We start from the raw sequence: 25,180 nt of genomic DNA, 5'->3' as shown, positions 1-25,180 counted from the left end.
TTCCTGCAATCATCCTTGATAGAGAAGACTGGAACAAAACGAGAGTTAAGGAAGTGTTCATTTTCTTTGTCCTCCATTACCTAGTATTTTGTCGGCAATACTACATCCATTGCTTGTTGGTCTTCCTTCTAGCACTGCCAAAAACCCCTTCCTGATTTTTCTTTCCATTTTCTGTCCTGCAAGGCTGAGCTCATTTTGAACTTTAGCCATACTGGACTATTCTTGGATGCTTCACGCTTCTTTTATTCATCTTAGTTGTATACTCTTCATTCCATCCTTCATGTAAGTTTTCTCTAGATCTGGGATATTTTTTTCAGAGTCACCTGTGTAACTTCTGACATGTCTCTCTTTTCTCTTTCTTTTTATGATCATTTAAAAGTAAAAACAATTGTTAGAAAGTTAAAAATTTAGGTAAAATGTAAAACTTGTGCTTTTGGAGGTTTCCAAGTACTCTTGACCCATCTTCTCTTCTCTTACATAATCTCAAGTCCCTTATAGAATCCCATATAGATTCCCCTATGGAATCTCATTTTCACATTTTTAAAGGAATACCTGATTATACCGAGGTTTCTCCTTTCTGCCCATCTGATATTTAAGAATAAGAAGGTTGATTTCTGCTTATATTCTTGCTACTTCTGTGATGACAGACAATTCCTTTCTGTTACTGTTTTGGTCTAGAATGGCACTTCTTGCAGGTAGTGCTGAAATGTCAGCATTCAAGTTAAGAACTTCTCAAATACTGTACTTTTAATCAAATAAAACTTCACATATAATTTTTGGTATCTGTTCCCATGACTACAGTCTTTCCCTGTGCTCATTTTCTGATGTATTAGGGACACATATCTGGTTGGTGGTCTCCCAAAAACTCTCAGAAATATTGTTTCTATATTTTGACCTTATCCTCACCACGTACACTTCAACTTGCTTCCGTATCAGGTTCATTAGTTTCCACATTGTTGTTATAGGCAGCATCAACTGTATCTTCTGCCTACTTGACTACCTTTTCTAACCTGTCATTTCTTTGGCCTAGGACACGCTCCACTTTTTAGTCAGATCTTAAGTTTCATCCAACTAAGTCTCAATACTCCTATGAGATCATATTTACCCTGCTAGTTTATCACTGTAATAAAATGTATTACCCATGTTTTTTAGGAAAAGATCTCATGATTTTAAATACTTTTTTACTAAAAACAAATGAATAGTCATATCTTAAGATATGCCACATTTTGGGTGAAAAATATATATAAACTTTTGTTTATCTGTAATTAAGTTATAGTTTAGTGTTCTAACACACCATCCATATACATACATTCTCCTTAAGAAAAAACATTTTAGAGTCTTTACAACACTATTTCACCATAGATTTAAATTTTTCAATAATCACTTTCACACAAACTTAGCAGGTCCTTTTCACTCACTGAATTATAAACTGTATTTTATCAATATTTTAAAAATTAATTATCAGTTTCGTGTATCAATTTTTTCTAACTTTCTTCCTTTAGGATTCACCAAAAGCCCAGCTACGCCGGACAATAGAATGTTGTCGGACCAACTTATGTAACCAGTATTTACAACCTACACTGCCCCCTGTTGTTATAGGTAGGTTAGCAGAGAATAGTGCAATCATGATTCTCAGTAAAATATTTTCTCTGGTTTTAACAATAAGCAAGCTTTCTAGAGTTCAACACTACAAGTTATTTTTTCCTTTTAAGATGTGATCGAAAGATAATGTCTTTTTCATTGTTTACTTCCATTATCAGGTCCATTTTTCGATGGCAACATTCGATGGCTGGCTTTGCTCATTTCTATGGCTGTCTGCATAATTGCTATGATCATCTTCTCCAGCTGCTTTTGTTACAAGTAAGATAATTATTTTGATGCAAAATATTTTGTTGACTATTAGATATAAACAGTTGTTCTTAAAGCCAGTAGGCAGAAACTGTTGACACTGAATGTATTTCAGGAACCATTAACTTGTATTTTCTGGTTATCTCCTTTAATTAACTATATTATAGTTTTCTTAAGGGAACAGAAGACCTTACTACTAATCAATTAATTGGACACAACATTATACTTCTTGTTATGTTCATGAGTACTTAAGATTTTCTTATTTATAGAATATTGAACTTCCTTATATCTAAATTTAAAAACCTGTCCCAAGAAATCAACTGTATGCATTATCATTCTTTAGTTATTTGGCAGTTCAGAATTGTTTGCATTTAGTCATGATTTCAGAAGACATTTGCCAGAAGAGCAATAAGAGGAGGGCATAAACTTCAATAATAAAATATTATCTTACTGGCATATGAATAAACAGAGAGATCAGTGGAATTCGTTACTAGACCCATAAGTAGACCCAAGTATATAAAGAAAGTTAGTATATGATAAAGGTAACATTTCAGATCTCTGAGGAAAAGTTGGCTTATTCAGTAAATGGATTTGGGAGTGGATAGCTATATGGCAGAAAATGAAGTTGAATCAATTCCGTACACTGAAATAAATTTTAGCCAGGTTGGGGTGCTCGCTCTCCCTTTCTCTTCCTCTCTCGCTCGCGCTCTCTCTCTCTCTCTCTCTCTCTCTCTCTCTCTATATATATATATATATATATATAAACTATATATATAAACTGAATTGATTAAAATACTAGAACAAACCTTGGAAGAATTTTTTTAAATAATCTGAGTCTGACACAAAACTTACAAGCAAAAAAACCAAAACCTTAAAAAAGAAAAGATTGATGGTGTCAACTACATAAAAATAAAACTTTACTATGTGGTAGAAACCACCATAAATGGTCAGAAGACAGACCAACAGTGAAAAATATCTGCAGCTTATATTACAAAGAGCTGATTTCTCAAATATAAAGAGCTTCTATAAATCAAAAAGAAAAAAATCAATTCAGTGGGAAATTAGGCCCCAAAAAATGAGCATATATTTTACCTAAAGAGAAATACATATGGCTCTTAAAAGAAAAATAAAAAGATGACTTAAGAATACTCATAATATGAAAAATATAAATTAGAATCGTACTGAGATATTTTTTACCCATTATACTGGCAAAGATTCAAATGTTTGGTAATAGACTTTTTAGATAAAGAAGTAGATTGAGCATACTTACTTTTGTTGTGCCCCACTAAAACAGCAATAAAGAGTTTTTAACTTTTTTGTCCAACTAGGACAAGGAGATAAGATAACAGCAAAAAGCTGTAGAACCTGTGAAGCTTATGGATGAGTAGTGACTTTGTAGACCTAAGAAATCTGAATCCCAGGCTAGAAAATGAGAAAGACAAACAGCAACCAGTTTATACTATAAAATTCCCCAAGAAGCTCAATTGGCAGTAGCAGTTATCTATGGTAGTGAAGTTGAGGGGGGCAGTAAAACCAAGAGGATTGCTTGAAAGTCTGTTTTTAGAAAGTCAGATGCTGTATTAGTTGTGCAATACTGCATTAAGAAATCACTCCCAAACTTAGTGGCTTGAAACAGCAGTTATTATCTCTCATTGTTTCTGTGGGTCAGGACTTCAGGAGTGACTTGACTGAGTGGCTCAGATGTCAGCAGAGGCTGCGCTCACCTGGAGGCTTGAGTGGAGCTGGTAGATCCCCTTCCAAGATAACTTGCTTCGGAGGCTCACAAGTTGGCAGGAGACCTTAGTTCCTCTGATGTGAGGCTCTCTACTGAGCTGCCTGCATGAGCTTCCTCACAGCATGAGGCCTGGCTCCCCCGCACCCCCAGAGTGAGTGATCCAGGAGACCAAGGTGGAAGCTGCAGTGCTGTTTATGATCTAGACTCAGAAGTGACACCATCACTTCTACCATATTCTGTTGGTCACAGAGATGAGCTCTGCTTATGGAAGGGAAGTAAACAAGGCAGGCATACCAGGAGTTGAGAAATTTTGTGGGCCATTTTGGATGCCAAGTACCACAGATGTTGAGATCCCTACTCTTTTTCTGAATAATGATGTGACTTTCCACCATCTCTCTAACAGAAGGCTAGAAGTGTAGTCTCTGAAAAGAACAAAAATGTTCTTAGCTATGGTATCCCATTATTGAGGGTGAGGTATTATAATAAAAATAAGGAGGTAAAGTGAATATTTACATACTAATTTGTGGGCCCCCCTACCCTCCAGAACCCTGCTAACCAAGCATGTTCCCTCTAGATAACATATAAGAAGATTGTTCTAGGGGAAAATCCATCTAGCCCAAGAAAAAAGACCTGAGTATTCTGTCTCTAGTAAGTCCAGTGAAATGGTCCAAGCAGATTGTCTTACAGTGAAACCTGTAATCAGTAAGCCCCAGTCGCATACTAGTAGCTGCCAATCAGCCAGTGAAGGGCACTGATCCCTGAGAAGCAGGAAACAAATGAGGTGAGTCTTGTGATTGCCCAGCTTACTCCCTGAAGAGAGTTTCTGGCTGCGGGACACAGGAAGAACTCAGGTGTAGCCCAGCAGACACTGAATCGAGGAGATACAGCTGAGAGTCTGGGGAGAGAGCAGCAGCTATAGTTCATAGGTACAGAGTACTGGAAAGGAGAGTTTCACAGAGAAAGAACTCCAGACATCTTCAGAACGTTCCCATAGAATATTCAGCTGAATCGTGATCAGTGCGTTAAAGTGAGGAAACCACCTAAGGCTGGGAAAGAACGGCTGAAAAGATTGAAGGAAACAGTATTCAGTGCTCACACAAGGCTGGGGATAGTATCTGTTCCCACCAGCTATGTGACTTGAAAACCTCATAATTCATGGGGTTTTGGTGATAGTACCCAGAAGGGTCTTGCCTCAGTATTGGAGAATAATTAGCCAGCTGTCTGACTTGGGACAAATGATGAGCCTCTGGGCCATGGTTTTCTCTTTCGTAAAATGGAAACAATAGTACTTACCTCTTACGAGTTTAATAAAGATGAAGTAAGTCATAGAACAGTGCCTGACACACACTCAAGATCAATAAAAATGAGCTGTTGTTGTTTTTAACATGTATCAACATGGGTAAATAAGTAATACATAAGGAGTTTTTTAAAGCATGATGTAAAATATTAATACAACATATGCCATTTGTGTCCAGAGGAACGATGTTGTTTATGTGTATATACTTTTATGGTAAAGGTATAAATACATAGATAGGAAGGATATAACCACCTTCAGGATAGTGTTTGTCTCTTAGGAGTAAATGAGGGAAATGGAATTATGAGGGAAATGGCTGCAGCTGCAAATATTTTAATGTTTATTTATTTAAAATATATCTAAAATAAACATAGCATAATGTCAATATTTATTAAATTTAAATGGCTTACACATGGGTGCCAAATAAATTAATCTCTACCTTCCTACATGTGTGAAACATTTCATAATTTGAAAAATTTTTAAAAAGCCTTTGAAAATATTAGAATGAATTAAGTGAACTTATTTGATTTCTTTTCCATAAACTTTTTTAAAATGGAAGTATATTTATTGTTCATTTTGATATAAAACTACATGCTTACAAATTCAGATGAAAATACATATGTAAAGTAGAAAGTAAATATTCCTACATTCCCAGCAATAACTCTTATATACAACTTGATATATTTGTGATCCTTTTAGACAAGTATAGATACATATAATTTTTAAATGTTTATAGCTAGGATCATACTTTACATGCTGTTTTTTAATCTGTTTTTTTCACTTGCCAATGTACCATGGACGTCTTTCCATTTTAAGATAGTATATATCTCTCTACCTCATAAACTCCATTTCTGGACATTATTTTAACAGAGGATATATTTTTCTATGATAAGACTAATTTGGATATGAACCCATGTGACGAAGGAAGGATAATAGTGTCAACAACCTCAAGATTTTTCTTACCTTAGAATTTTATAGTTTTAGAATGTTAATGTAGATTATTTTCTGCTTTTTTGAAAGACATTATTGCAAGAGCATCTCAAGCAGACGCCGTTACAATCGTGACTTGGAACAGGATGAAGCATTTATTCCAGTTGGGGAATCATTAAAAGACCTTATTGACCAGTCACAAAGTTCTGGTAGTGGATCTGGACTACCCTTATTGGTAAGCTGAAATGTCATATAAACATGAATGGTTTATTAATACAGAATGTGTTGTCATATGATGGTAGACGGCTTAATAATTACATATTAGGGAACTTTACTAGACACACTTTTTTCCCTTCTTATTTAGAAAGATGGTTACAGTAATGCAAGATGAAATTAGTTAAAATATGAAATAAGAAAAATTGAATAAGGTAGAGTCACAAGCAAGGTTAAGAGAGAAAATGTGGTCATGAAGTGCTATGTAAGTGTTAACATAAGCTCACAGGTTTTTTTTGGTTTTTTTTGTGTGTGTGGTACGCGGGCCTCTCACTGTTGTGGCCTCTCCCGTTGCGGAGCACAGGCTCTGGACGCGCAGGCTCGGCGGCCATGGCTCACGGGCCCAGCCACTCTGCGGCATGTGGGATCTTCCCGGACCGGGGCACGAACCCGCGTCCCCTGCATCGGCAGGTGGACTCTCAACCACTGCGCCACCAGGGAAGCCCAGCTCACAGGTTTTTAACAGCCAACTTGAGGAATCAGGTGTAAAATACCTTGCATCTGTAAGGTTAAACTGATTGGTTGGGAGAAGTATAACTATTTCAGATTCTGAAATCAAAAGGAAGTTACTCCCACAGATCATCTTCACAGAGAGGATACTTCCCTCAATATAATACTATGTTACCAAAACACAATTCATAAAACTGATATTAAAGCGAGTTGTATATAATTCTAAGAGAATTACATGTATAGAAATATTCAGACTTAGGGGTCAAGGGGACCCTTATAATAAATACTAGATATCTAGATAGATTTTAAATTCTGTGTTTAGTTGGTTTGTTTAAAGTAAATACATTGGTCTCTAATTATAAAATTCATTGAATCAGGTAATTCTGTAATTGAACTGGAAAGGACAGTGCAGACAACATGATTGTCTACATAGAAAATCTCAAAGATGATAACATAAAGCTACAACAACCAATAAGTGAGTTTATCAAGGTCATTGTACAAAAATCATTGAATTTATGTACACTGGCTATAAACAATTAGGGATTAAAATTTTAAAAGCACTATCATTTAAAATACCATCAAAAACGTGAAATATTTTGGAATAAACTTAAAATTTATGTAAGACCTGTACACTTAAAATCAGAAAACATGGGGCTTCCCTGGTGGTGCAGTGGTTGAGAGTCCGCCTGCCGATGCAGGGGACACAGGTTCATGCCCTGGTCCGGGAAGATCCCACATGCCGCAGAGCGGCTAGGCCTGTGAAGCCATGGCTGCTGAGCCTGCGCGTCCGGAGCCTGTGCTCCGCAACGGGAGAGACCACAACAGTGAGAGGCCCGCATACCGCAAAAAAAAAAAAAAATCAGAAAACATTGCCAAAAGAAATGAACAAAACCCCTAATAAGCGTTAAGGTTTTTAACCTGTTTTTGAATCAGAAGACTCAGTATTAAGATTTCAGTTATCCTAAAACTGATTTATAGTTTCAATTCAATCCAAATCAAAATCAGAGCAAACTTTTGTAGAAATTGATGAGCTTATTCTAACAATTATTTGGAAGTGCAGAGGACCTAGAAGAGCCAAAACAATTTTGAAGAAGAAGAATAAAGAGGATTCTCTACCTGATTTCTGGGCTTATTGTACAGCTACAGTAGCCAACACTATGTGATCCTGGCATAAGGATAGGTATGTACATCAGTGGAACAGAATACAGTCTAGAGATGGATGCACACATGTGTGATCAGTTGATTTGGATGCCAGAGTAATTCAGTGGGGGAAAGAGTCCATTCAACAAATGGTGCAGGAAAAATTGGGCATCCATTTGCCAAAAGGTGAATCTTGACCCTTATCTCACTCCATATACAAAATTACCTTGAAATGGATTATAGACCTAAATGTAAAAATTAAAGTATAAAACCTTTAAAAGAAAATGTTTTAGAAAATTATTGTGACTTTGAGTAAAGATTTCTTAGGACACAAAAGGCAAGAGTCACTTTAAAGAATGATAAATTGGTCTTTCTTAAAATTTAAAACTTTTCCTATTCAGAAGACACTGTTAAGAAAGTGAAAAAACAAGTCACAGACTGGCAAAGGAGTTCAGGTAAAGAATTTGTGTTGCAGAATATATGAAGAATTTTTACAACTCAGGAATGAGACAACCCAATTGTTTAAAAATGGACAAATGATTTGAACAGACACTTGCCCAGAGAAGATGTAAGAATGGCAGATAAGCACATGAAAAGATGCTCAGCATCATCAGGGAAATGCAGATTAAACACAGTGAGATACTACACGTTCACTAGTATGACAAAAACTGAGAATATTAAGTGTGGAAAAGAATATAAATCAGGGCTTCCCTGGTGGCACAGTGGTTAAGAATCTGCCTGCCGATGCAGAGGACACGAGTTCGAGCCCTGGTCCGGGAAGATCCCACATGCTTCGGAGCACCTAAGCCCGTGCACTGCAGCTGCTGAGCCTGCGCTCTAGAGCCCGCGAGCCACAACTACTGAGCCTGTGTGCCACAACTACCGAAGGCCGCACACCTAGAGCCCGTGATCCGCAGCAAGAGAAGCCCACGCACCACAACGAAGAGTAGCCCGCACTCACCGCAACTAGAGAAAAGCCCGCATGCAGCAACAAAGACCCAATGCAGCCATAAATAAATAAATAAATAAATAAATAAATAAATAAATAAAATCAACTGGAAATCTCATATTGCTGATTGAAATGCAGAATACAGCTACTTTGGGGAACAGGTTGATAGCTGACTAAAATGTTAAGCGTATACTTTTTATACAGTGAAGCAGTCCTTCTGCTAATTGTTTACAGAAGGAATATGCAAACATGTCTATGCAAAGACTGACTGTGAATGTTCATAGCAGCTTTATTCATAATAAATTGTAAACAACCCAAAAGTCCATCAGTTGGTAAATGGATAAACAAATTGTGGTACATTCATTGAGTAGAATACTGCTTGTCAGTAAAATGGAACAAACTACTGATGCATGCAATAGCAACACAGGTAAATTTCAAAGTATTTTTTTTTTAATTTCAAAGTATTTTATGCTGAATGAAAGAAGCTAGATACAGAGGCTACCTATTGTATGTTTCCATTTATGTCATGTTCAAAACTGTAGGGAAAGAAAATAGATCAGTCATGCCAGGGACTCAAGGTAGGTGGAGAGGTGATTGACTTTCAAGCGGTAAAGGGAACTTTTCTGGGTTATAGAAATGTTCTGTATCTTAATTGTGATGTTGGTGGTTACATAACTGTATACATTTGTCAAAACACAGTTCTCGAAAAGAGTGCATTTTAGTATATGTAAATTAGACCTCAATAATTCTGGCTTTCTAAAATGAAATCACAAAAGGAATTTATAATAAGTGATACATAAAGTAAGTCAGTTTAGATGCTCATAAAATCTAGCCCATTTTAACTACATTTCCAACCGGGACCTTAGTGTTGTTTTTTTAATTTAGAATGGCTGCTAATGCTTCTGAAAATGAAAGGTAGCAATTTACCTGCCTGTTTCATCCAACAAATATTAATGAAAGCAGCATTGTACTTCAAGTATTGTCCTAAATAAATATCTGTATTCTGTGAGTAGTGGGGGATGGAATTCAAACAAATATGTATATAAATAATAATAAAATTATAATTGTGATAAGTGCAGCAACTGAGAATATGTATGCTATGAAGGTGTTTAAGAGAGAAACAACACTCTTAAGTAAAGGGAACTGCACATGCAAAAAGATTGAGACAGGAATGAGCTTGAGTGAATTCTAAAAATTGAAACAAGGTAAATAAGAGGGGATTAGAGTCAATGATCAGGCAGGAGAGTTAGGCAGGGACCAGATCATGTAGAGTCTTACAGACTGAGTTGAGTATTTTTAACTGTCATTTAGATTTTGCTACATGATAAACCATCCCAAAGCTCAGTGGCTTGAAACAACAAACATTTGTTATTTTTCACGATTCTGTGGGTCTTCTGGGCAGTTCTTTTTCTGAATTTGCTCAGCTAGAGCCAAATGGTATAGTTTATGTACATGGCCAACAGTTGGTATGGTTTTGCTCATTTTGGTCACAGGGTGCCCTAGAATGGCAAGAAAGGGCAAGCCCCGGTGCACAAAGACTTTTCACTTGTTTTACAATTGCTATTGTTCTTTTGCCCAAAGCAAGACACGTAGCCAAGCCCAGAGTCTGGAGGAGACTACCCAAGGGTGTGTGTACTGGGAGGGGAATTATATAGTCCATTTTTGCAAACAGTCTGCCACATTGACTAACCTGTTATTTTGTGATTTTAGAATATATTGTACATTGTTTCATCTCCTTTTGAATTACAGTACAGTCCTCCCTCAGGATAGACCTCAGGGGTTGGTTCCAGGACCCCTTGTAGATACAAAAACGTACAGATGCTCAGGTCCCTTACAGTCGGCCTTCCACATCCAAGGATGCGGAACAGATATTGAGGCTGACTGTATATATGTTAATCTTTGAGTTGGTTGGTTGTATATACCATCCTTTTTTTTTGTTTTTTGTGGTATGCGGGCCTCTCACTGTTGTGGCCTCTCCCGTTGCGGAGCACAGGCTCCGGACGCGCAGGCTCAGCGGCCATGGCTCACGGGCCCAGCCGCTCCGTGGCATGTGGGATCTTCCCGGACCGGGGCACGAACCCGTGTCCCCTGCATCAGCAGGCAGGCTCTTAACCACTGCGCTACCAGGGAAGCCCCATACCATCCTTTTTGATGGGATGGCCTATTAAACCACTTTTTCAATCTTAATATGTTCTTCTCATTTTACTTTTTACTATGAAGGTTCAGCGAACTATTGCCAAACAGATTCAGATGGTTCGGCAAGTTGGTAAAGGCCGATATGGAGAAGTGTGGATGGGTAAATGGCGTGGTGAGAAAGTGGCAGTCAAAGTGTTTTTTACCACTGAAGAAGCTAGCTGGTTTCGAGAAACGGAAATCTATCAAACCGTGCTAATGCGCCATGAAAACATACTCGGTGAGTACACGTTTGATTTTAGTCAGTTCCATATTCTTCAAGGTTAGTGGGATGCCGGTGGAAGCCTGGCACATGGGTTTTGAAAACATATGTGAGTTCAGTTGTGTGCATTTGACTAAAGGAAATCTAGTGGGATATACAGTTTAAATACAACCCAGTCCTGAATGGCAACCAACCACTTTCCAGACAAGGCTCAGAGATGTTTTGGGGTTGGGTTCCAGACCACTGCAATAAAGCACGTCCCACAAATATTTTGGTTTCCAAGTGCATATAAAAGTTATGTTTAAGCTGTACTATACTCTATTAAGGGTGCAGTAGCATTATGTCTAGTAAACAATGTACATACCTTAATTTAAAAATACTTTACTGCTAAAAAATGCCAAACAATTACAATAGTAACATCAAAGACCACTGATCACAGATCACCATAACAAATATAATAATAATGAAAAAGTTTGAAGGTTTGTGAGAATTACCAAAATGTGGCACGTGAAGTGAGCAAATGCTGTTTGAAAAACGGCTCCTATAGACTTGTGGCAGGAGTTGCCACAGACTTTCAATTTGTTAAAAACCCAGTATCTGTGAAGCTCGGTTAAACAAAGTATGTCTATATTTACTACCCAGCTGAGGAGAAACAGCAGTGAGTTTCAAAGTGGAAGTAATATAGTTTATTGGACTTAGTCATATAGTAACAAAAAACAAGTCTTTTAAAGGTAATTTAAGCAATTTTCTAGGGTAACTTGAACTATATGTACCTTTGCCTGTTGTAGATTAAATCACCCCCCTCCCTCATAAGATGTAGCTTCATTTATTATGTTCTATGCTTAGTAGGTCTCTCTCCTCACCCCCATTCACACAGTAGCAAAATAACCTAGGTATGATCTGATCAGTAGGGTACATAAACTCATCTACCTTCCCTGACTTTCTATTCAGGTACTATTTCCTTGCCCTTTAATTTAGAGAGTGCATAACATGTTGCTAAGAGTATAGTTTCCTATACTAATTATATTCGTTTCCTAGGACTGTCCGTAACAGAGTACCACAAACTAGGTGGCTTAAAACAACAGAAACTTAATTCTCTCAGAGTTATGGAGGCCAGAAGTTTAAAATCAAGGTGTTGACAGGGCCATGCTCTCTGAAGGCTTTAGGGGAGGACCCTTCCTTGCCTCTTCCAGATTCTGGTGATTGCCAGCTATCTTCGGCATTCCTTGGCTTGGGAGACCACACTCCTGTCTCTGTCTTTGTTGGCACATGGCCTTCTTCCTGTGTGTCTGTATCCATATTTCCCTCTTCCTATAAGGATACCAGTCGTTGATTTAGGGCCCACTCTAACCTAGTATCACCTCATCTGAACTTGATTATACCTACAAAGACCTTGTTTCCAAATAAGGTCACATTTATAGGTACCAGGTGGACATGAATGCGGGGGGGGGGGGGGACATTATTCAACTCAGCACTCACCTTTTTCTGAAGAGAGGGAGAAGAGAAAGGAGAAAGAAAGGAGGCCAGTATTGTGAACTTGCTTGTCAGTGAACCAGGCTGAAAAGGAAAATGTGATAAGGCATTGATGGGCAAGTGGGAGTTGGCTTAGTTAGGAGCGAACTCTTAGTTGAACATATTTAACTTTATTTTTTTTTTTTTAATTTTATTTATTTTTGGCTGTGTTGGGTCTTCGTTGCTGCACGCGGACTTTCTCTAGTTGCGGCGAGCGGGGGCTACTCTTCATTGCAGTGTGCGGGCTTCTCATTGCAGTGGCTTCTCTTGTTACAGAGCACGGGCTCTAGGCACGCGGGCTTCAGTACTTGTGGCGCGTGGGCTTCAGTAGTTGTGGCTCTCCGGCTGTAGAGCATGGGCTCAGTAGTTATGGTGCACGGGCTTAGATGCTCCGAGGCATGTGGGATATTCCCGGACCAGGGATCGAACCCATGCCCCCTGAATTGGCAGGCAGATTCTTAACCAGTGCACTACCAGGGAAGCACTAACTTTATTATTTTAATGGGTCCACTTTTCGGTTTGAAATGAAGAGCCTTTTCCACATTCCTTCTTTATAGTTCTTCATCCTTACAGAATCATGTAGATTAATAGCATTTCCCTAGGTTATTATATATATGATCTTTTTCTTAGTCATATTATCATTTTTATGATTATTAAGATTACTTTAAATTAATTACAAAATTATAGACTTTTATATGTAAATGACAGAAATAAAAGTTTTGGTAATATATTCAAGAGATTTTGTCAGACAAGTTAAATTTTTATTACCTGTAGATTATACCTAAGTTATTCTCAGTATCCTAAATGAGCATTCATTATTCTTCCTAGCTACATCTGATAACTAACCTTTTAAATTCATTAATTGAACAGGTTTTATAGCAGCAGATATTAAAGGTACAGGTTCCTGGACTCAGCTCTATTTGATTACCGATTACCATGAAAACGGATCTCTCTATGATTTCCTGAAATGTGCTACACTAGACACCAGAGCCCTGCTTAAGTTGGCTTATTCAGCTGCCTGTGGTCTGTGCCATCTCCACACAGAAATTTATGGCACTCAAGGAAAGCCTGCAATTGCTCATCGCGACCTAAAGAGCAAAAACATCCTCATCAAGAAAAATGGAAGTTGCTGTATTGCTGACCTGGGCCTTGCTGTTAAATTCAACAGGTGAGTGGTTCTTTACCTATTGTTTTGAAATTATTGTAATCTCCTAAAGATATTTACCTGTTTGTATTTGTATTCAGGACAGTGGATTTCCAAACATGTATTTGTGCTTATATAATTATATAAATTGGGTTTGGGGGGGGTTTGTCTTCGTGGGGTTTTTTTTGTTTTGTTTTGTTTTTTTTGCAGTACGCGGGCCTCTCACTGTTGTGGCCTCTCCCGTTGCGGAGCACAGGCTCCGGACGCGCAGGCTCAGCGGCCATGGGTCACGGGCCTAGCCGCTCCGTGGCATGTGGGATCCTCCCAGACCGGGGCACGAACCCGTGTCCCCTGCACCGGCAGACGGACTCCCAACCACTGTGCCACCAGGGAAGCCCTGTCTTCGTGTTTTGTTGTCATTGTGTTTTCTGTTTTTAACAAAAATTACATCCTATTCTACATAATTCTTGATTTCCTACTTTTTATTGTCTTAGACATCCTTCCGTTTCAGTATATATAGATCTACTTCATTATTTTTAACAGTGTTAAGGAAAGTTTTCCGTTTTATAGATGTACTATAATTTATTTCATCTGTGACTCAACTGACGAGCATTAAAGTTACCTCCAGTTTATCTCTATTATTTTATAAATGCTTTAATGAATATTGTATTTTATCCATATATAATATCCTTGAATACTTGTACAAGTATTTCTTCATGATGGATTGCTAGAGAAGGGGCTAAACAGAGAGTATGTACATATTAAGTTATTAATAGTATGTTGTAGGTTGTCCCTTTAGAAAGCATGCATCAGTTTACACTCCCATAAACAAGATATAAGTATGCCATTTCTTCATCACTACTTGATATTGTCAATATTTTTAAACAATGAGAATATCAGATTTTTAGAAAACCATTTAAATTGTTTTAATGTTATAATTCTGGAATACAGCAGCCATTTCACATTTCAAAACTCATTTCAGGCCATAAAATAGAAGTACTAGTCCATAATAAAGCAAACATTAAAAATTTTTAATCTTCTTCCATCATTTTTACAGTATTCTAATCCTGTTGTTTTTAATCAGTGGAGTGTTTATTGGCTCAAATATTCATCAGATGCTAATTTAAGAAAATATAAAATACATTATATTAATCTCTGCCTCAGAGTAGTTTTCAGAACCTAATAGATCTGGAGACCTAAAAACAAACCATTCATGTCTTCTAACTCTAAAATTTACTCCAAAAATTGAAAAAAACAATAAACATCATTTCAATATGATTATGTAAACATTACTCACAGTAGAACTAAGTTGGTTGGATCCATAAAGAAAAAAAATGTAATCCTAAGTCACAAAGGATCACATGAGAATGATAAAAGCAAATGATTCCTCTCAATTAATTTTCACATTCACTTGTTCTGGGGTATAATTATGTACCACTTTTTTTATATTCAGTATTGTTCTCTTTCTTAGAGAGGCACAAAACTTGTTTGGTGACAAAAATTGACCTGAACTGATGTGAGGTATTTACTGTCTTTATTTATCCAGCTTAGTATGAACATTCATACTTAGTTTTTCACTGTGTACTTACTAATGATTTTGATTGAGTACTGCTGCAGACCCTGCTGGAGATTTATATAATATATAGTATATATTTAAAGGGTATATTACTTCTTTAAATCTGAAAGATGCTGAATTTCAAAATACATCTGACCCCAAGGATTTCTGTTAAGGGGATGTAGACATATTAGATAGATAGATAGATCTTTATTTTATTTTGTTATATACATACAGAGAGAGACCCTGACTTTTACAATATGAGACAAAAATAGATGAGAAACGATTTTGTTCTTGGCCCTCAACCTGGACATTGTCTGTCTTCTGTTTCAGTGATACAAATGAAGTTGATGTACCTTTGAATACTAGGGTGGGTACCAAACGCTACATGGCTCCAGAAGTGCTAGATGAAAGCCTGAATAAAAACCATTTCCAGCCCTACATAATGGCTGACATCTATAGCTTTGGCCTGATTATTTGGGAAATGGCTCGTCGTTGTATCACAGGAGGTAGGAGTTTAGGTAGCATGTTTCTGGTTATGTTTGTATACTCATCATTCAAAAAATAACAGCTCCAGTTGTATAATTTAGATGTCGTGTGTGTCAGGGATCCCCAAGATCAACCCCTCCCCGGGTCTGTGATTTCATTAGGACTCCCAGGACTCAGCATATAGTTGTCTTCACAGCTAAAATTTGTTACACTGAAAGGCTACACATCAAAATTAGCAAAGGGGAAAAGGTGCATGGGGCAGAAAGTTTAGAGGAAATCAGGTAAAAGCTTCCAAAAGTCTTTTCCCAGTGGAGTCGCTTGGGATTTGCTTAAGTTACTCCAGCAATGAATTGTGATACTGTGTAAAATATTGTCATCCAGGGAAGTTCATTAGAGATTTAATACCCAAAGATTTTTTTGGAGGCTGGTCCCGTGGGCATCCTCTGTCTAGTATGTATCAAAATTCCAAACTTCTAGAAAGAAAGCCAGTTGTCCAGCATAAACCATATTGTTGGCACAAACAGTCTAGGCACAGTGACTCACCTTTTCATTAGTTTTATATGAGTGTAGGGAGCTGTTTACCAGGCAAGTTCTCAGACACCAGTCAAGTGCCAGTCTTGCAAGCAGGCCTTTTAAGAATAGCAGTTTCAGGTCTGCTTTATTAACTCTTTTCTGCGTATATGTTGTCTTTCTACTGCAGAAAAAAAAATAATTAAAAAAATTAAAACCTCATTCATTAGTAGAAACAATTGTGTACATAAATAATTAGACTGAAAATTTAGGGTAAGTGAGTGGTTCACCTTGCTTATTTTAAGGGATATTGGTATGTCCAATATGGACAGCTATGGTGGGGGTAGAGAAGATAATTAGACATAAAAAAAAAAGAACATACATTTACTATTAAAAGTGAATCATCCACTCTGTAGTCTTTTCTTCTTTGTGGAGGGATTTGTTTCAGTTCCATAGTTCAGTAGAAGGTACTGAATGGATTGATGCATTTTGTCCAGCCACCATTTTTGTGCCCACTATACCTTCTAACTCACTACAGGAATTGTAGAAGAGTACCAATTGCCATATTATAACATGGTACCCAATGATCCATCATATGAAGATATGCGTGAGGTTGTGTGTGTCAAACGTTTGCGGCCAATTGTGTCTAATCGATGGAACAGTGATGAAGTAAGTGGAATTCAGTCCCCTTAGGAAGTGATTGCTGAGTGTTGCCAACGATATTTACCTACTCACTACATTCTCTTTACTTTTCAGTGTCTACGAGCAGTTTTGAAGCTAATGTCAGAATGCTGGGCTCACAATCCAGCCTCCAGACTTACAGCTCTGAGAATCAAGAAGACACTTGCCAAGATGGTTGAATCTCAAGATGTAAAGATTTGACAGACAAATAATCATGAGGAGAAATTGTAGACTGCAAGAACTGTTTTCACCCAAGGAACGGGTGGAATTAGAATAGAATAAGGATGTTAACTTGGTTCTCAGACTCTTTCCTCACTACACCTTCACAGGCTGCTAATATTAAACCTTTCAGTACTCTGTAGAATACAAGCTGGGAACTTCTAAACACTTCGTTCTTTATATGTGGACAGCTTTATTATAAATGTGGTTTTTGATGCCTTTTTTTTATTGGGTTTTTATGAACTGCATCAAGACTTCAATCCTGATTAATGTCTCCAAACTCTGGGTACTGAATTACCTGTTCATAAAATGGTGCTTTCTGTGAAAGCCTTAAGAAGATAAATGAATTCAGCAGAGATGGAGAAATGTACACTTTTACCTTCTACCTGAGAAAATTTAATCTATTTGTATTCTACCTTTGTAAACAGCCTATGGATCATGATCTGTTTGGGATACTGCTTAGTTTATGATAGTTTGTCATGCCTTGATAATGGTGTGTGTGTCTGTGTACATACATGCATACCAGAATTCCTCTGCTGCCATTTGAATTAGAAGAAAATAATTTATGAATGCACAGGAAGATATTGGTGGCTGTTGGTTTTGTGCTTTAAAAATGCATTATCTGACCAAGATTTGCCAATCACATAAAAGCCATTTACCTTGCAAGTGAGCTAGCTTCTCCACCAACTTTATTTTTTAACATTAAAGTTGATATAAAGGCCAAAAGGAGTTTAAAGTGTATGTAAATTTGGACTGTTTTCCTCCCACCACAAACTCTTTTTTTTTTTTTTGTAATTATTATTTTTGTCATGAAAAGCATCCTATCCAAAGTTGGAACTTCCAATGCCATGAACCTTCTAAAGAAAACACTTCTTATTGAAGTGAATACTAATTACTGCATTTGATAGCAATTTAAGTGCCTATAACTATGTTCTGTATTCTTTATTCTCAGTAACTTTTAAAAGGGAAGTTATTTATATTTTGCGTGTAATATGCTTTACTTGCAAAACACCTGCTCCTTTACAACCGTATTTTATATATGTACATACATTCATACTATAGAAACCAGCTCATGTGTACCTCATATCCCATCCTTAAGGGAAAAAAAATTAAAAGATCTTCAGAAAAAAAACGTAAAGTAGAAGAACTACATGTAAATTTTCAGAATTAATTCAAAGTAGTATATCAAGTCTAGGACTTTGTTTAAATATCAAGAACTAACCATAGGTATAGACTTTCATTAAGATGCCATCATCTCAGTTCTCCTTTATGAAATGATCCTCCAATTAGAAATTTCTGTCACAGAGTTAATATACATTTGTCAACAACTGTTTTAGACATTTAAATCATTTGAGATTTTTGGTTTTATGATTTCTGTTCCGTAAGTTTGTGAAGACAGTGAAGAATCAGGCAAAAAGTTCAGTATCTAGTCAGTACCTATATCTATACCATATAGCTGTTATTCAATAAAATGCTACATATTTATGGATGTCTTGTTTCCCCAAGGAGTAATTCTGATCTACTTAAACTAACTATACTTCTGTAATGCCTTTTAAATATTAATATCTTATTCTGAACAAACAACTCATGGGTGCATAAAGTGAGACAGTTTTCTTGAATATAGCATAAAATAAATGTGATTATATCGCAACATAGTTAAAAAAATCTTTAAAGGGGAGGAATCAGAGCATGTATCCATCCATTGCCAAAAATGCGACTGACATTTAAGGATGAAATGCTTACATATTTGTCTATACATCAGTCACAAATTTGAGACTTGCTTTAACAGTTTTGACCAAGTTTAATAATTTTCATCTTACATAACTAAAGCTTGAAGTGTTTATCAAGATAAGTAAATTTATATATTGATATATATAGTACCCAATAACTTCCTGTTTGAGAATGTTTTCCCCATCTCTGAACTGAGAAGTACAGGTATTTTTATCTAAATTTCCAAGTGATTTAAGAATACTTATGAGCTCTACTTAGTGTAAGGTTAACCTTGATTTATTTTTATTTGATAAACTGTAAATCTTGAAAATAATTTGTCATCTTAATAATTAAAAAATGTAAGGAAAGGCAAACTCTATTCTTAGAAATGTTAAAATAGTATGTGGAAGCAGACAATTGCAGATAATATGTAAGTACAAGAGCATTATAATGATTTTTTAATTAAATTGGTCTATTAAAAGTGATACCAAGAAACTTGTTCAATAAAAATATTTTCTAATATTACATGTTCTTTACAAAGCAAATGATTCCATTTTTGAAATCCTAAAGTCGAAAAAAAGTTGCATGAAATCTATTTTTTCTCTCCTTTTATTCTTACTCTTAAATTTCTAAGTTCATATTTAAATATTTAAAGAGTAAAAGAGGAAGTATTACATAGTACCATAGATAATAATTTGTAAAACCCTGGAAGCCATTATTTGGTCCTGCTTACAACTTATCTTAAAAATGTGTAGCTTCTGTCTGTCGTCCCTTTAAATAATTAAAACATCAAAACAAACAAAAAACCAAAACTACCTGAATATAACAGGAGTTAATCCTCCCTCAAAGAAAATTCTCCTTATGAGTTCTCTTTATACTGGTAAATATCCATATCTTTAGAATTAAGGGCATGCATGCTAGGAATTGGCTTCAGTGTGTCTAGTCTAAACTTTCCCTGTGCTTTCTTATTGGACAAGTTTCTGAAGCATAAAATTCAAATCTGGTTTCTCTGGAAATGTTTTCACAAAAGATATTTCAATCAACATTTTGTGTTGCCTTTCCAATTTCAGGAGTGTTTTTGAGCTTAGAAAGTGACCTATAGTTTTTGAAAATTATGTTTTCCTAGAATGTGCCAGATTTTTTATTTATTCGCTCTATTCAGTACCTTTTTTTCCCCCAGATGCTTTGCTTCTGTTTAGAACAAAAATGCAATACAATGTTTAAAGAATCATGCATCTCTAAGTTGGCCCAAGATCAAATTTGATATTGAATAATTTATTCCAGGCAAGATTTTATAAATTAAATTATTTATTTTTCTTTTCATACACGTTTTGAAATGTTTCTAAATATCTAAAATAATTTCAACAGCAGAAATACGAATTGATTTTTTTTAAAAGATTGTTGCAGCTCTTGTACTGTTTAAAAGTGGTAATATTTATTATTTGCTTGGGTCAGATGTTAAAATAGCAGTGTAGCAGTTCATCTTCTTGCCTCAGTGCTATTATGAGAGTCACAGTGAAAACTGCAGAGAGCTGATACATTCATAAAGAGCAGATTAAATCTAGGGCAGCATCACATGAAGCTATGTGTAATCATCCTATAAGGAAGGTATGTGAATACTGCTTTTGCCAAGGATTAAATATATTGTAATTTTACCTTGTGCTCTGTACTATGCTTTCAATGGAATTATTTAAGCCCTTTTAGTGACTGTTGTCTTTGCCCATTTAAAAACTAAAATGTAGTATATATTGTATAAAATGAAAGTATCATTATAGCTTAATTAGGAAAGTTGTACATATACGCTGAAAGAAGGTTAAAAACAAGCAGTTTTATTATGCATTTGTAAAACACCAAAAATATAGATTCATCTTTGATATGTAACACACTAAATGTATTTTGTACAGCATCTGGTTTAAAAGGTGCCTTATTAAGTTTACCATTAATTGCTTTGTTCTATATATAGATTACATCCATTGTATCATTTTTAAGTAAATAACCTTATTTTAGTATACTTTAGTGATGTGTTTTGTGATACTCTGCTTGGACTGTATTGTGTATCAGAAGTCACCTATCCAGTGAAATTTTATAACAAATAAGTTAGTGTACATACAGATGTCCCTGAGATGTGCATTTCAGCCACCAGAAACCCAGTGTGGACACAGGGCGGGTAAGTGGCCACACACTCTTTCCTTTGTGTAGATAGAGAAGTTATAATAGTTATATAAGCCTATTATAGCCAAGGGTTATTTTCCTTTAAAAAAAAAAAAAGAACAAAACATTTTTTCTAATTCTAAAAATATGTACTCATTGCAGAAATTTTGGAAAACATAGGAAAGAATAAAGAAGCAAATGAAATCATTCAAAATCCTATTGCCAGATAGTACAACTATTTACAGTTGAATGTTTCTTTTTGATCTTTTTTGCTGCTGCATGTTTTTTTAAATGTTAAGATAGAACATGTCATTATATGTCCATTGAAAACATTTTTTTAAAAATTGACTACATAGCATTCCACTAAGTAGATGGAACAATTTATTTTTATAATTCCCTGTTGAATATTTGGGTTATTTTCATTGTTTGGGAAAATATAACCAATATATTGAACATCCTTGTACATAAATCTTCATATATTTATTTTCTTAGATTACACTCCTAAAAATGGAACCAGTGGATATGAACTTTTTAAAGATTCTTTAAGATGAAAAAAAAAAATCTGAGATTCTTTAAATATTGCAGTCTTGCTGCCAAGAAGGGTTTCTCATTTACACTCCTAAGAGCAGTGTAAGAGAGTGCTCATCTCACTACCTGGCCAGGTAATTTCTTCGAAGTTTTTTCTCTTTCTGCTAATAGAGTGCCTGATTTCTTGCCTGTAACTAGCTTCTTTTAGTTAGAGTAGTGTAATCCATTTATCTGGCCTTATGGTGTTCCTGCTGCAACAAATGCTGTTTTAAAAGCTTAAACTTCATGGAAGTAAAGGTAGCTTTCCTTCTGTTCTGTAGCAATATCGTTCTCACCACCTGTCAGAGCTGTTTTCAGTTGTGTGTAAATTCACTCAGTGTGCCTTGTGATGCCTTTTTGTAGGCATTTGAACATGTTAAATCCTTATAAAAGATTTGTTACTAGTTGATGTCTCCCCACCCCACCAAAAAAAAAGTTTGGAGATAGCCTATTATAGATTCCTTACTGGAATCCGCATTTAGTGTCACTGTAAGACAGTTTCTTGAAACAATAGCATGTACTCTTGTGCAGCTTGATAAAGAAGACTCAGGGATTTCTTGGGCCTATCAAATACTTCCTAGCTTTTTTTCCATCTATAAAAAGCTGACTCAAAAACTGGGTAAATATATTAATTCTTCCTTCTCAGCATAATGTTACTCTCCCTGTTTAGTTGGAAGAGTGACTATTTCCAAGGTTTCTTTAACATTATTAGTAGCATTAATAGAGTAGACATTAAGAAATGAGATACTGTTCTTCCAGAATAGTCTAATCCTTGTAGGTAGTTTTAAGCAGCTGCTAATTCAGTCATTAAGTCTTCATTCTCTTAGAGAAATATTTATCTGCCTGTTGCTAATGCATGGACCATTTCTTGCACTTCATACTTCAGTTGGATGCATATTCCTAAGAAAGCCTGGCTTCAGCCCTGGAGCAGTACAGCCTAAGTGGACACAGTCCACTGCAGGTGACTGGCCAGGAGTGTAGGCAGAGGCCACCTAATGGCAGTGGCACTGTTCTAGTCATGGGGAGTTAAACACTGTGAGCTCAGGGTGAGAGCAAATGGGCAAGTCACCCTGAAGCTGGGAATCAGTAAAAGGAAACTTAGTTCAATTCAAAGGTACATGAAAAAATATTTCAGATAGAAGCAGAGACTAGGGCTGAAAGGTTATTGAATTGTTGCTGAATTGTTCTCTTTTTTAGATGCACTATATGTGGCCTACCTGTTACTCCTCTTAACTTTTTCTGGTCTTTGTCCGGTTACTTGCTCAGAATGAAATTCAGGGTGATTCCAGATACCCCAGTTCTCCCTGCACCCACCTCACTACTCATGGCCTAGATTTTTTTTTTTAACATCTTTATTGGAGTATAATTGCTTTACATTGTTGTGTTAGTTGCTGATGTATAACAAAGTGAATCAGCTATACGTATACAAATATCCCCATATCCCCTCCCTCTTGCGTCGCCCTCCCATCCTCCCTATCCCACCCCTCTAGGTGGTCACAGAGCACCGAGCTGATTTCCCAGTGCTATGCATCTGCTTCCCACTAGCTAGCTGTTTTACATTTGGTAGTGTATATATGTCCATGCCACTCTCTCACTTCGTCCCAGCTTACCCCTCTCCCCGTGTCCTAAAGTCCATTCTCTATGTCTGCATCTTTATTCCTGTCCTGCCCCTAGGTTTTTCAGAACCTTTTTTTTTTTTTTTAGATTCCATATATATGTGTTAGCATATGGTATTTGTTTTTCTCTTTCTGACTTACTTCACTCTGTATGACAGACTCTAGGTCCATCCACCTCACTACAAATAACTCAGTTTCGTTCTTTTTTTATGGGTGTGTAATACTCCATTGTATATATGTGCCACATCTTCTTTATCCATTCATCTGTTGATGGAACTTAGGTTGCTTCCATGTCCTGGCTATTGTAAATAGAGCTGCAATGAACATTGTGGTACATGACTCATTTTGAATTATGGTTTTCTCAGAGTATACACCCAGTAGTGGGATTGCTGGGTCATATGGTAGTTCTATTTTTAGTTTTTTAAGGAACCTTCATACTGTTCTCCATAGTGGCTGTATCAATTTACATTCCCACCAACAGTGCAAGAGGGTTCCCTTTTCTCCACACGATCTCCAGCATTAATTGTTTGTAGATTTTTTGATGATGGCCATTCTGACCGGTATGAGGTGATACCTCATTGTAGTTTTGATTTGCATTTCTCTAATGATTAGTGATGTTGAGCATTCTTTCATGTGTTTGTTGGCAATCTGTATATCTTCTTTGGAGAAATGTCTATTTGGGTCTTCTGCCCATTTTTGGATTGGGTTGTTTTTTTTTTTTGATGTTGAGCTGCATGAGCTGCTTGTGTGTTTTGGAGATTAATCCTTTGTCAGTTGCTTCATTTGCAAATATTTTCTCCCGTTCTGAGGGTTGTCTTTTTGTCTTGGTTATGGTTTCCTTTGCTGTGCAAAAGGTTGTAAGTTTCATTAGGTCCCATTTATTTTTGTTTTTATTTCCATTTCTCTAGGAAATGGGTCAAAAAGGATCTTGCTGTGATTTATGTCATAGAGTGTTCCTCCTAAGTTTTCCTCTAAGAGTTTTATAGTGTCTGGCCTTACATTTAGGTCTTTAATCCATTTTGAGTTTATTTTTGTGTGTGGTGTTAGGGAGTGTTCTAATTTCATTCTTTAACATGTAGCTGTCCAGTTTTCTCAGCACCACTTATTGAAGAGGCTGTCTTTTCTCCATTGTATATTCTTGCCTCCTTTATCAAAGATAAGGTGACATACGTGCGTGGGTTTATCTCTGGGCTTTCTATCCTGTTCCCTTGATCTATATTTTTGTGCTAGTACCATACTGTCTTGATTACTGTAGCTTTGTAGTATAGTCTGAAGTCAGGGAGCCTGATTCCTCCAGCTCCGTTTTTCTTTCTCAAGATTGCTTTGGCTATTCGAGGTCTTTTGTGTTTCCATACAAGTTGTGAATTTTTTTTGTTCTAGTTCTGTGAAAAATGTCATGGCCTAGGTTTTATCCAGGGAACCTGAAATGTTACCATTGTTTAGAAGTCAATGTGAAATTCTTATATTGAAAGTATTTTTAAGCTAGACAAAGAAAGAACTTGGGCGTTTTTTTTTAGGGGAGGAATCTTTTTTGAAAGCAACTTTAGAATCAGGTTGAAACACAGCTGCTGCTCTGTTCTGTGTTGCTCTCCTGTATGACTAAAGTCCAAATAAGTGTTGAAAAACACTAAAAGAAAGAATGGAAAGGCTCTGGCAAAAAAAAAAAAAAAAAGAAGACCAACGCTGTTGGGAAAAGCATTTCAATTGAGCACTTTAAAAGTAATTTTTATTATTTAATTCTGTCTTCATACTTGGCCAGTAGTTAGGTTGAAGAGAGAATCTAACTGAAGATTCTACTCTGTGATCTTCCAGCATCCCTGTGGCCAGTAAGAAGTCTGATATGTGACTAATACAGTCCTTTTTAGTTTAACTTATTTTTTTAATTAAAGGAACATAGAATTTAAATTTTGTTTTTGATGTTTTGAAGTTTTGCCATGTCTAGATACATTCATTCTGTTACTTAGTACTAATTGGGTCCTTTTAATCTTTCCTTAGATCTGGGAACTTTTCTT

General features: G+C 36.3%; 1 protein-coding gene across 3 annotated transcripts in view; it reads left to right on the top strand.

The window, feature by feature from the left end:
• The window catches only part of BMPR1A (bone morphogenetic protein receptor type 1A), a 146,155-nt gene extending 121,312 nt beyond the window's left edge, over positions 1-24,843 (top strand). For all 3 annotated transcript variants that reach the window (XM_019925738.3, XM_019925737.3, XM_019925740.3), the window contains 8 exons: positions 1,503-1,599; positions 1,761-1,860; positions 5,898-6,042; positions 10,840-11,032; positions 13,397-13,694; positions 15,559-15,734; positions 16,763-16,893; positions 16,981-24,843. In XM_019925738.3, coding sequence (XP_019781297.1) covers positions 1,503-1,599; positions 1,761-1,860; positions 5,898-6,042; positions 10,840-11,032; positions 13,397-13,694; positions 15,559-15,734; positions 16,763-16,893; positions 16,981-17,106 — 1,266 coding nt within the window. In that variant the 3' untranslated portion in view covers positions 17,107-24,843. The remainder of the gene's footprint in view (positions 1-1,502; positions 1,600-1,760; positions 1,861-5,897; positions 6,043-10,839; positions 11,033-13,396; positions 13,695-15,558; positions 15,735-16,762; positions 16,894-16,980) is intronic.
• Positions 24,844-25,180: the final 337 nt, after the last annotated feature.

The sequence above is a fragment of the Tursiops truncatus genome, chromosome 16 (assembly GCF_011762595.2).
Source record: "Tursiops truncatus isolate mTurTru1 chromosome 16, mTurTru1.mat.Y, whole genome shotgun sequence".
In the NCBI taxonomy this organism is placed as follows: Eukaryota; Metazoa; Chordata; class Mammalia; order Artiodactyla; family Delphinidae; genus Tursiops; species Tursiops truncatus.
The sequence above is the reverse complement of the archived record's forward strand: the minus strand, read 5'-3'. Positions and strand labels throughout refer to the sequence as shown.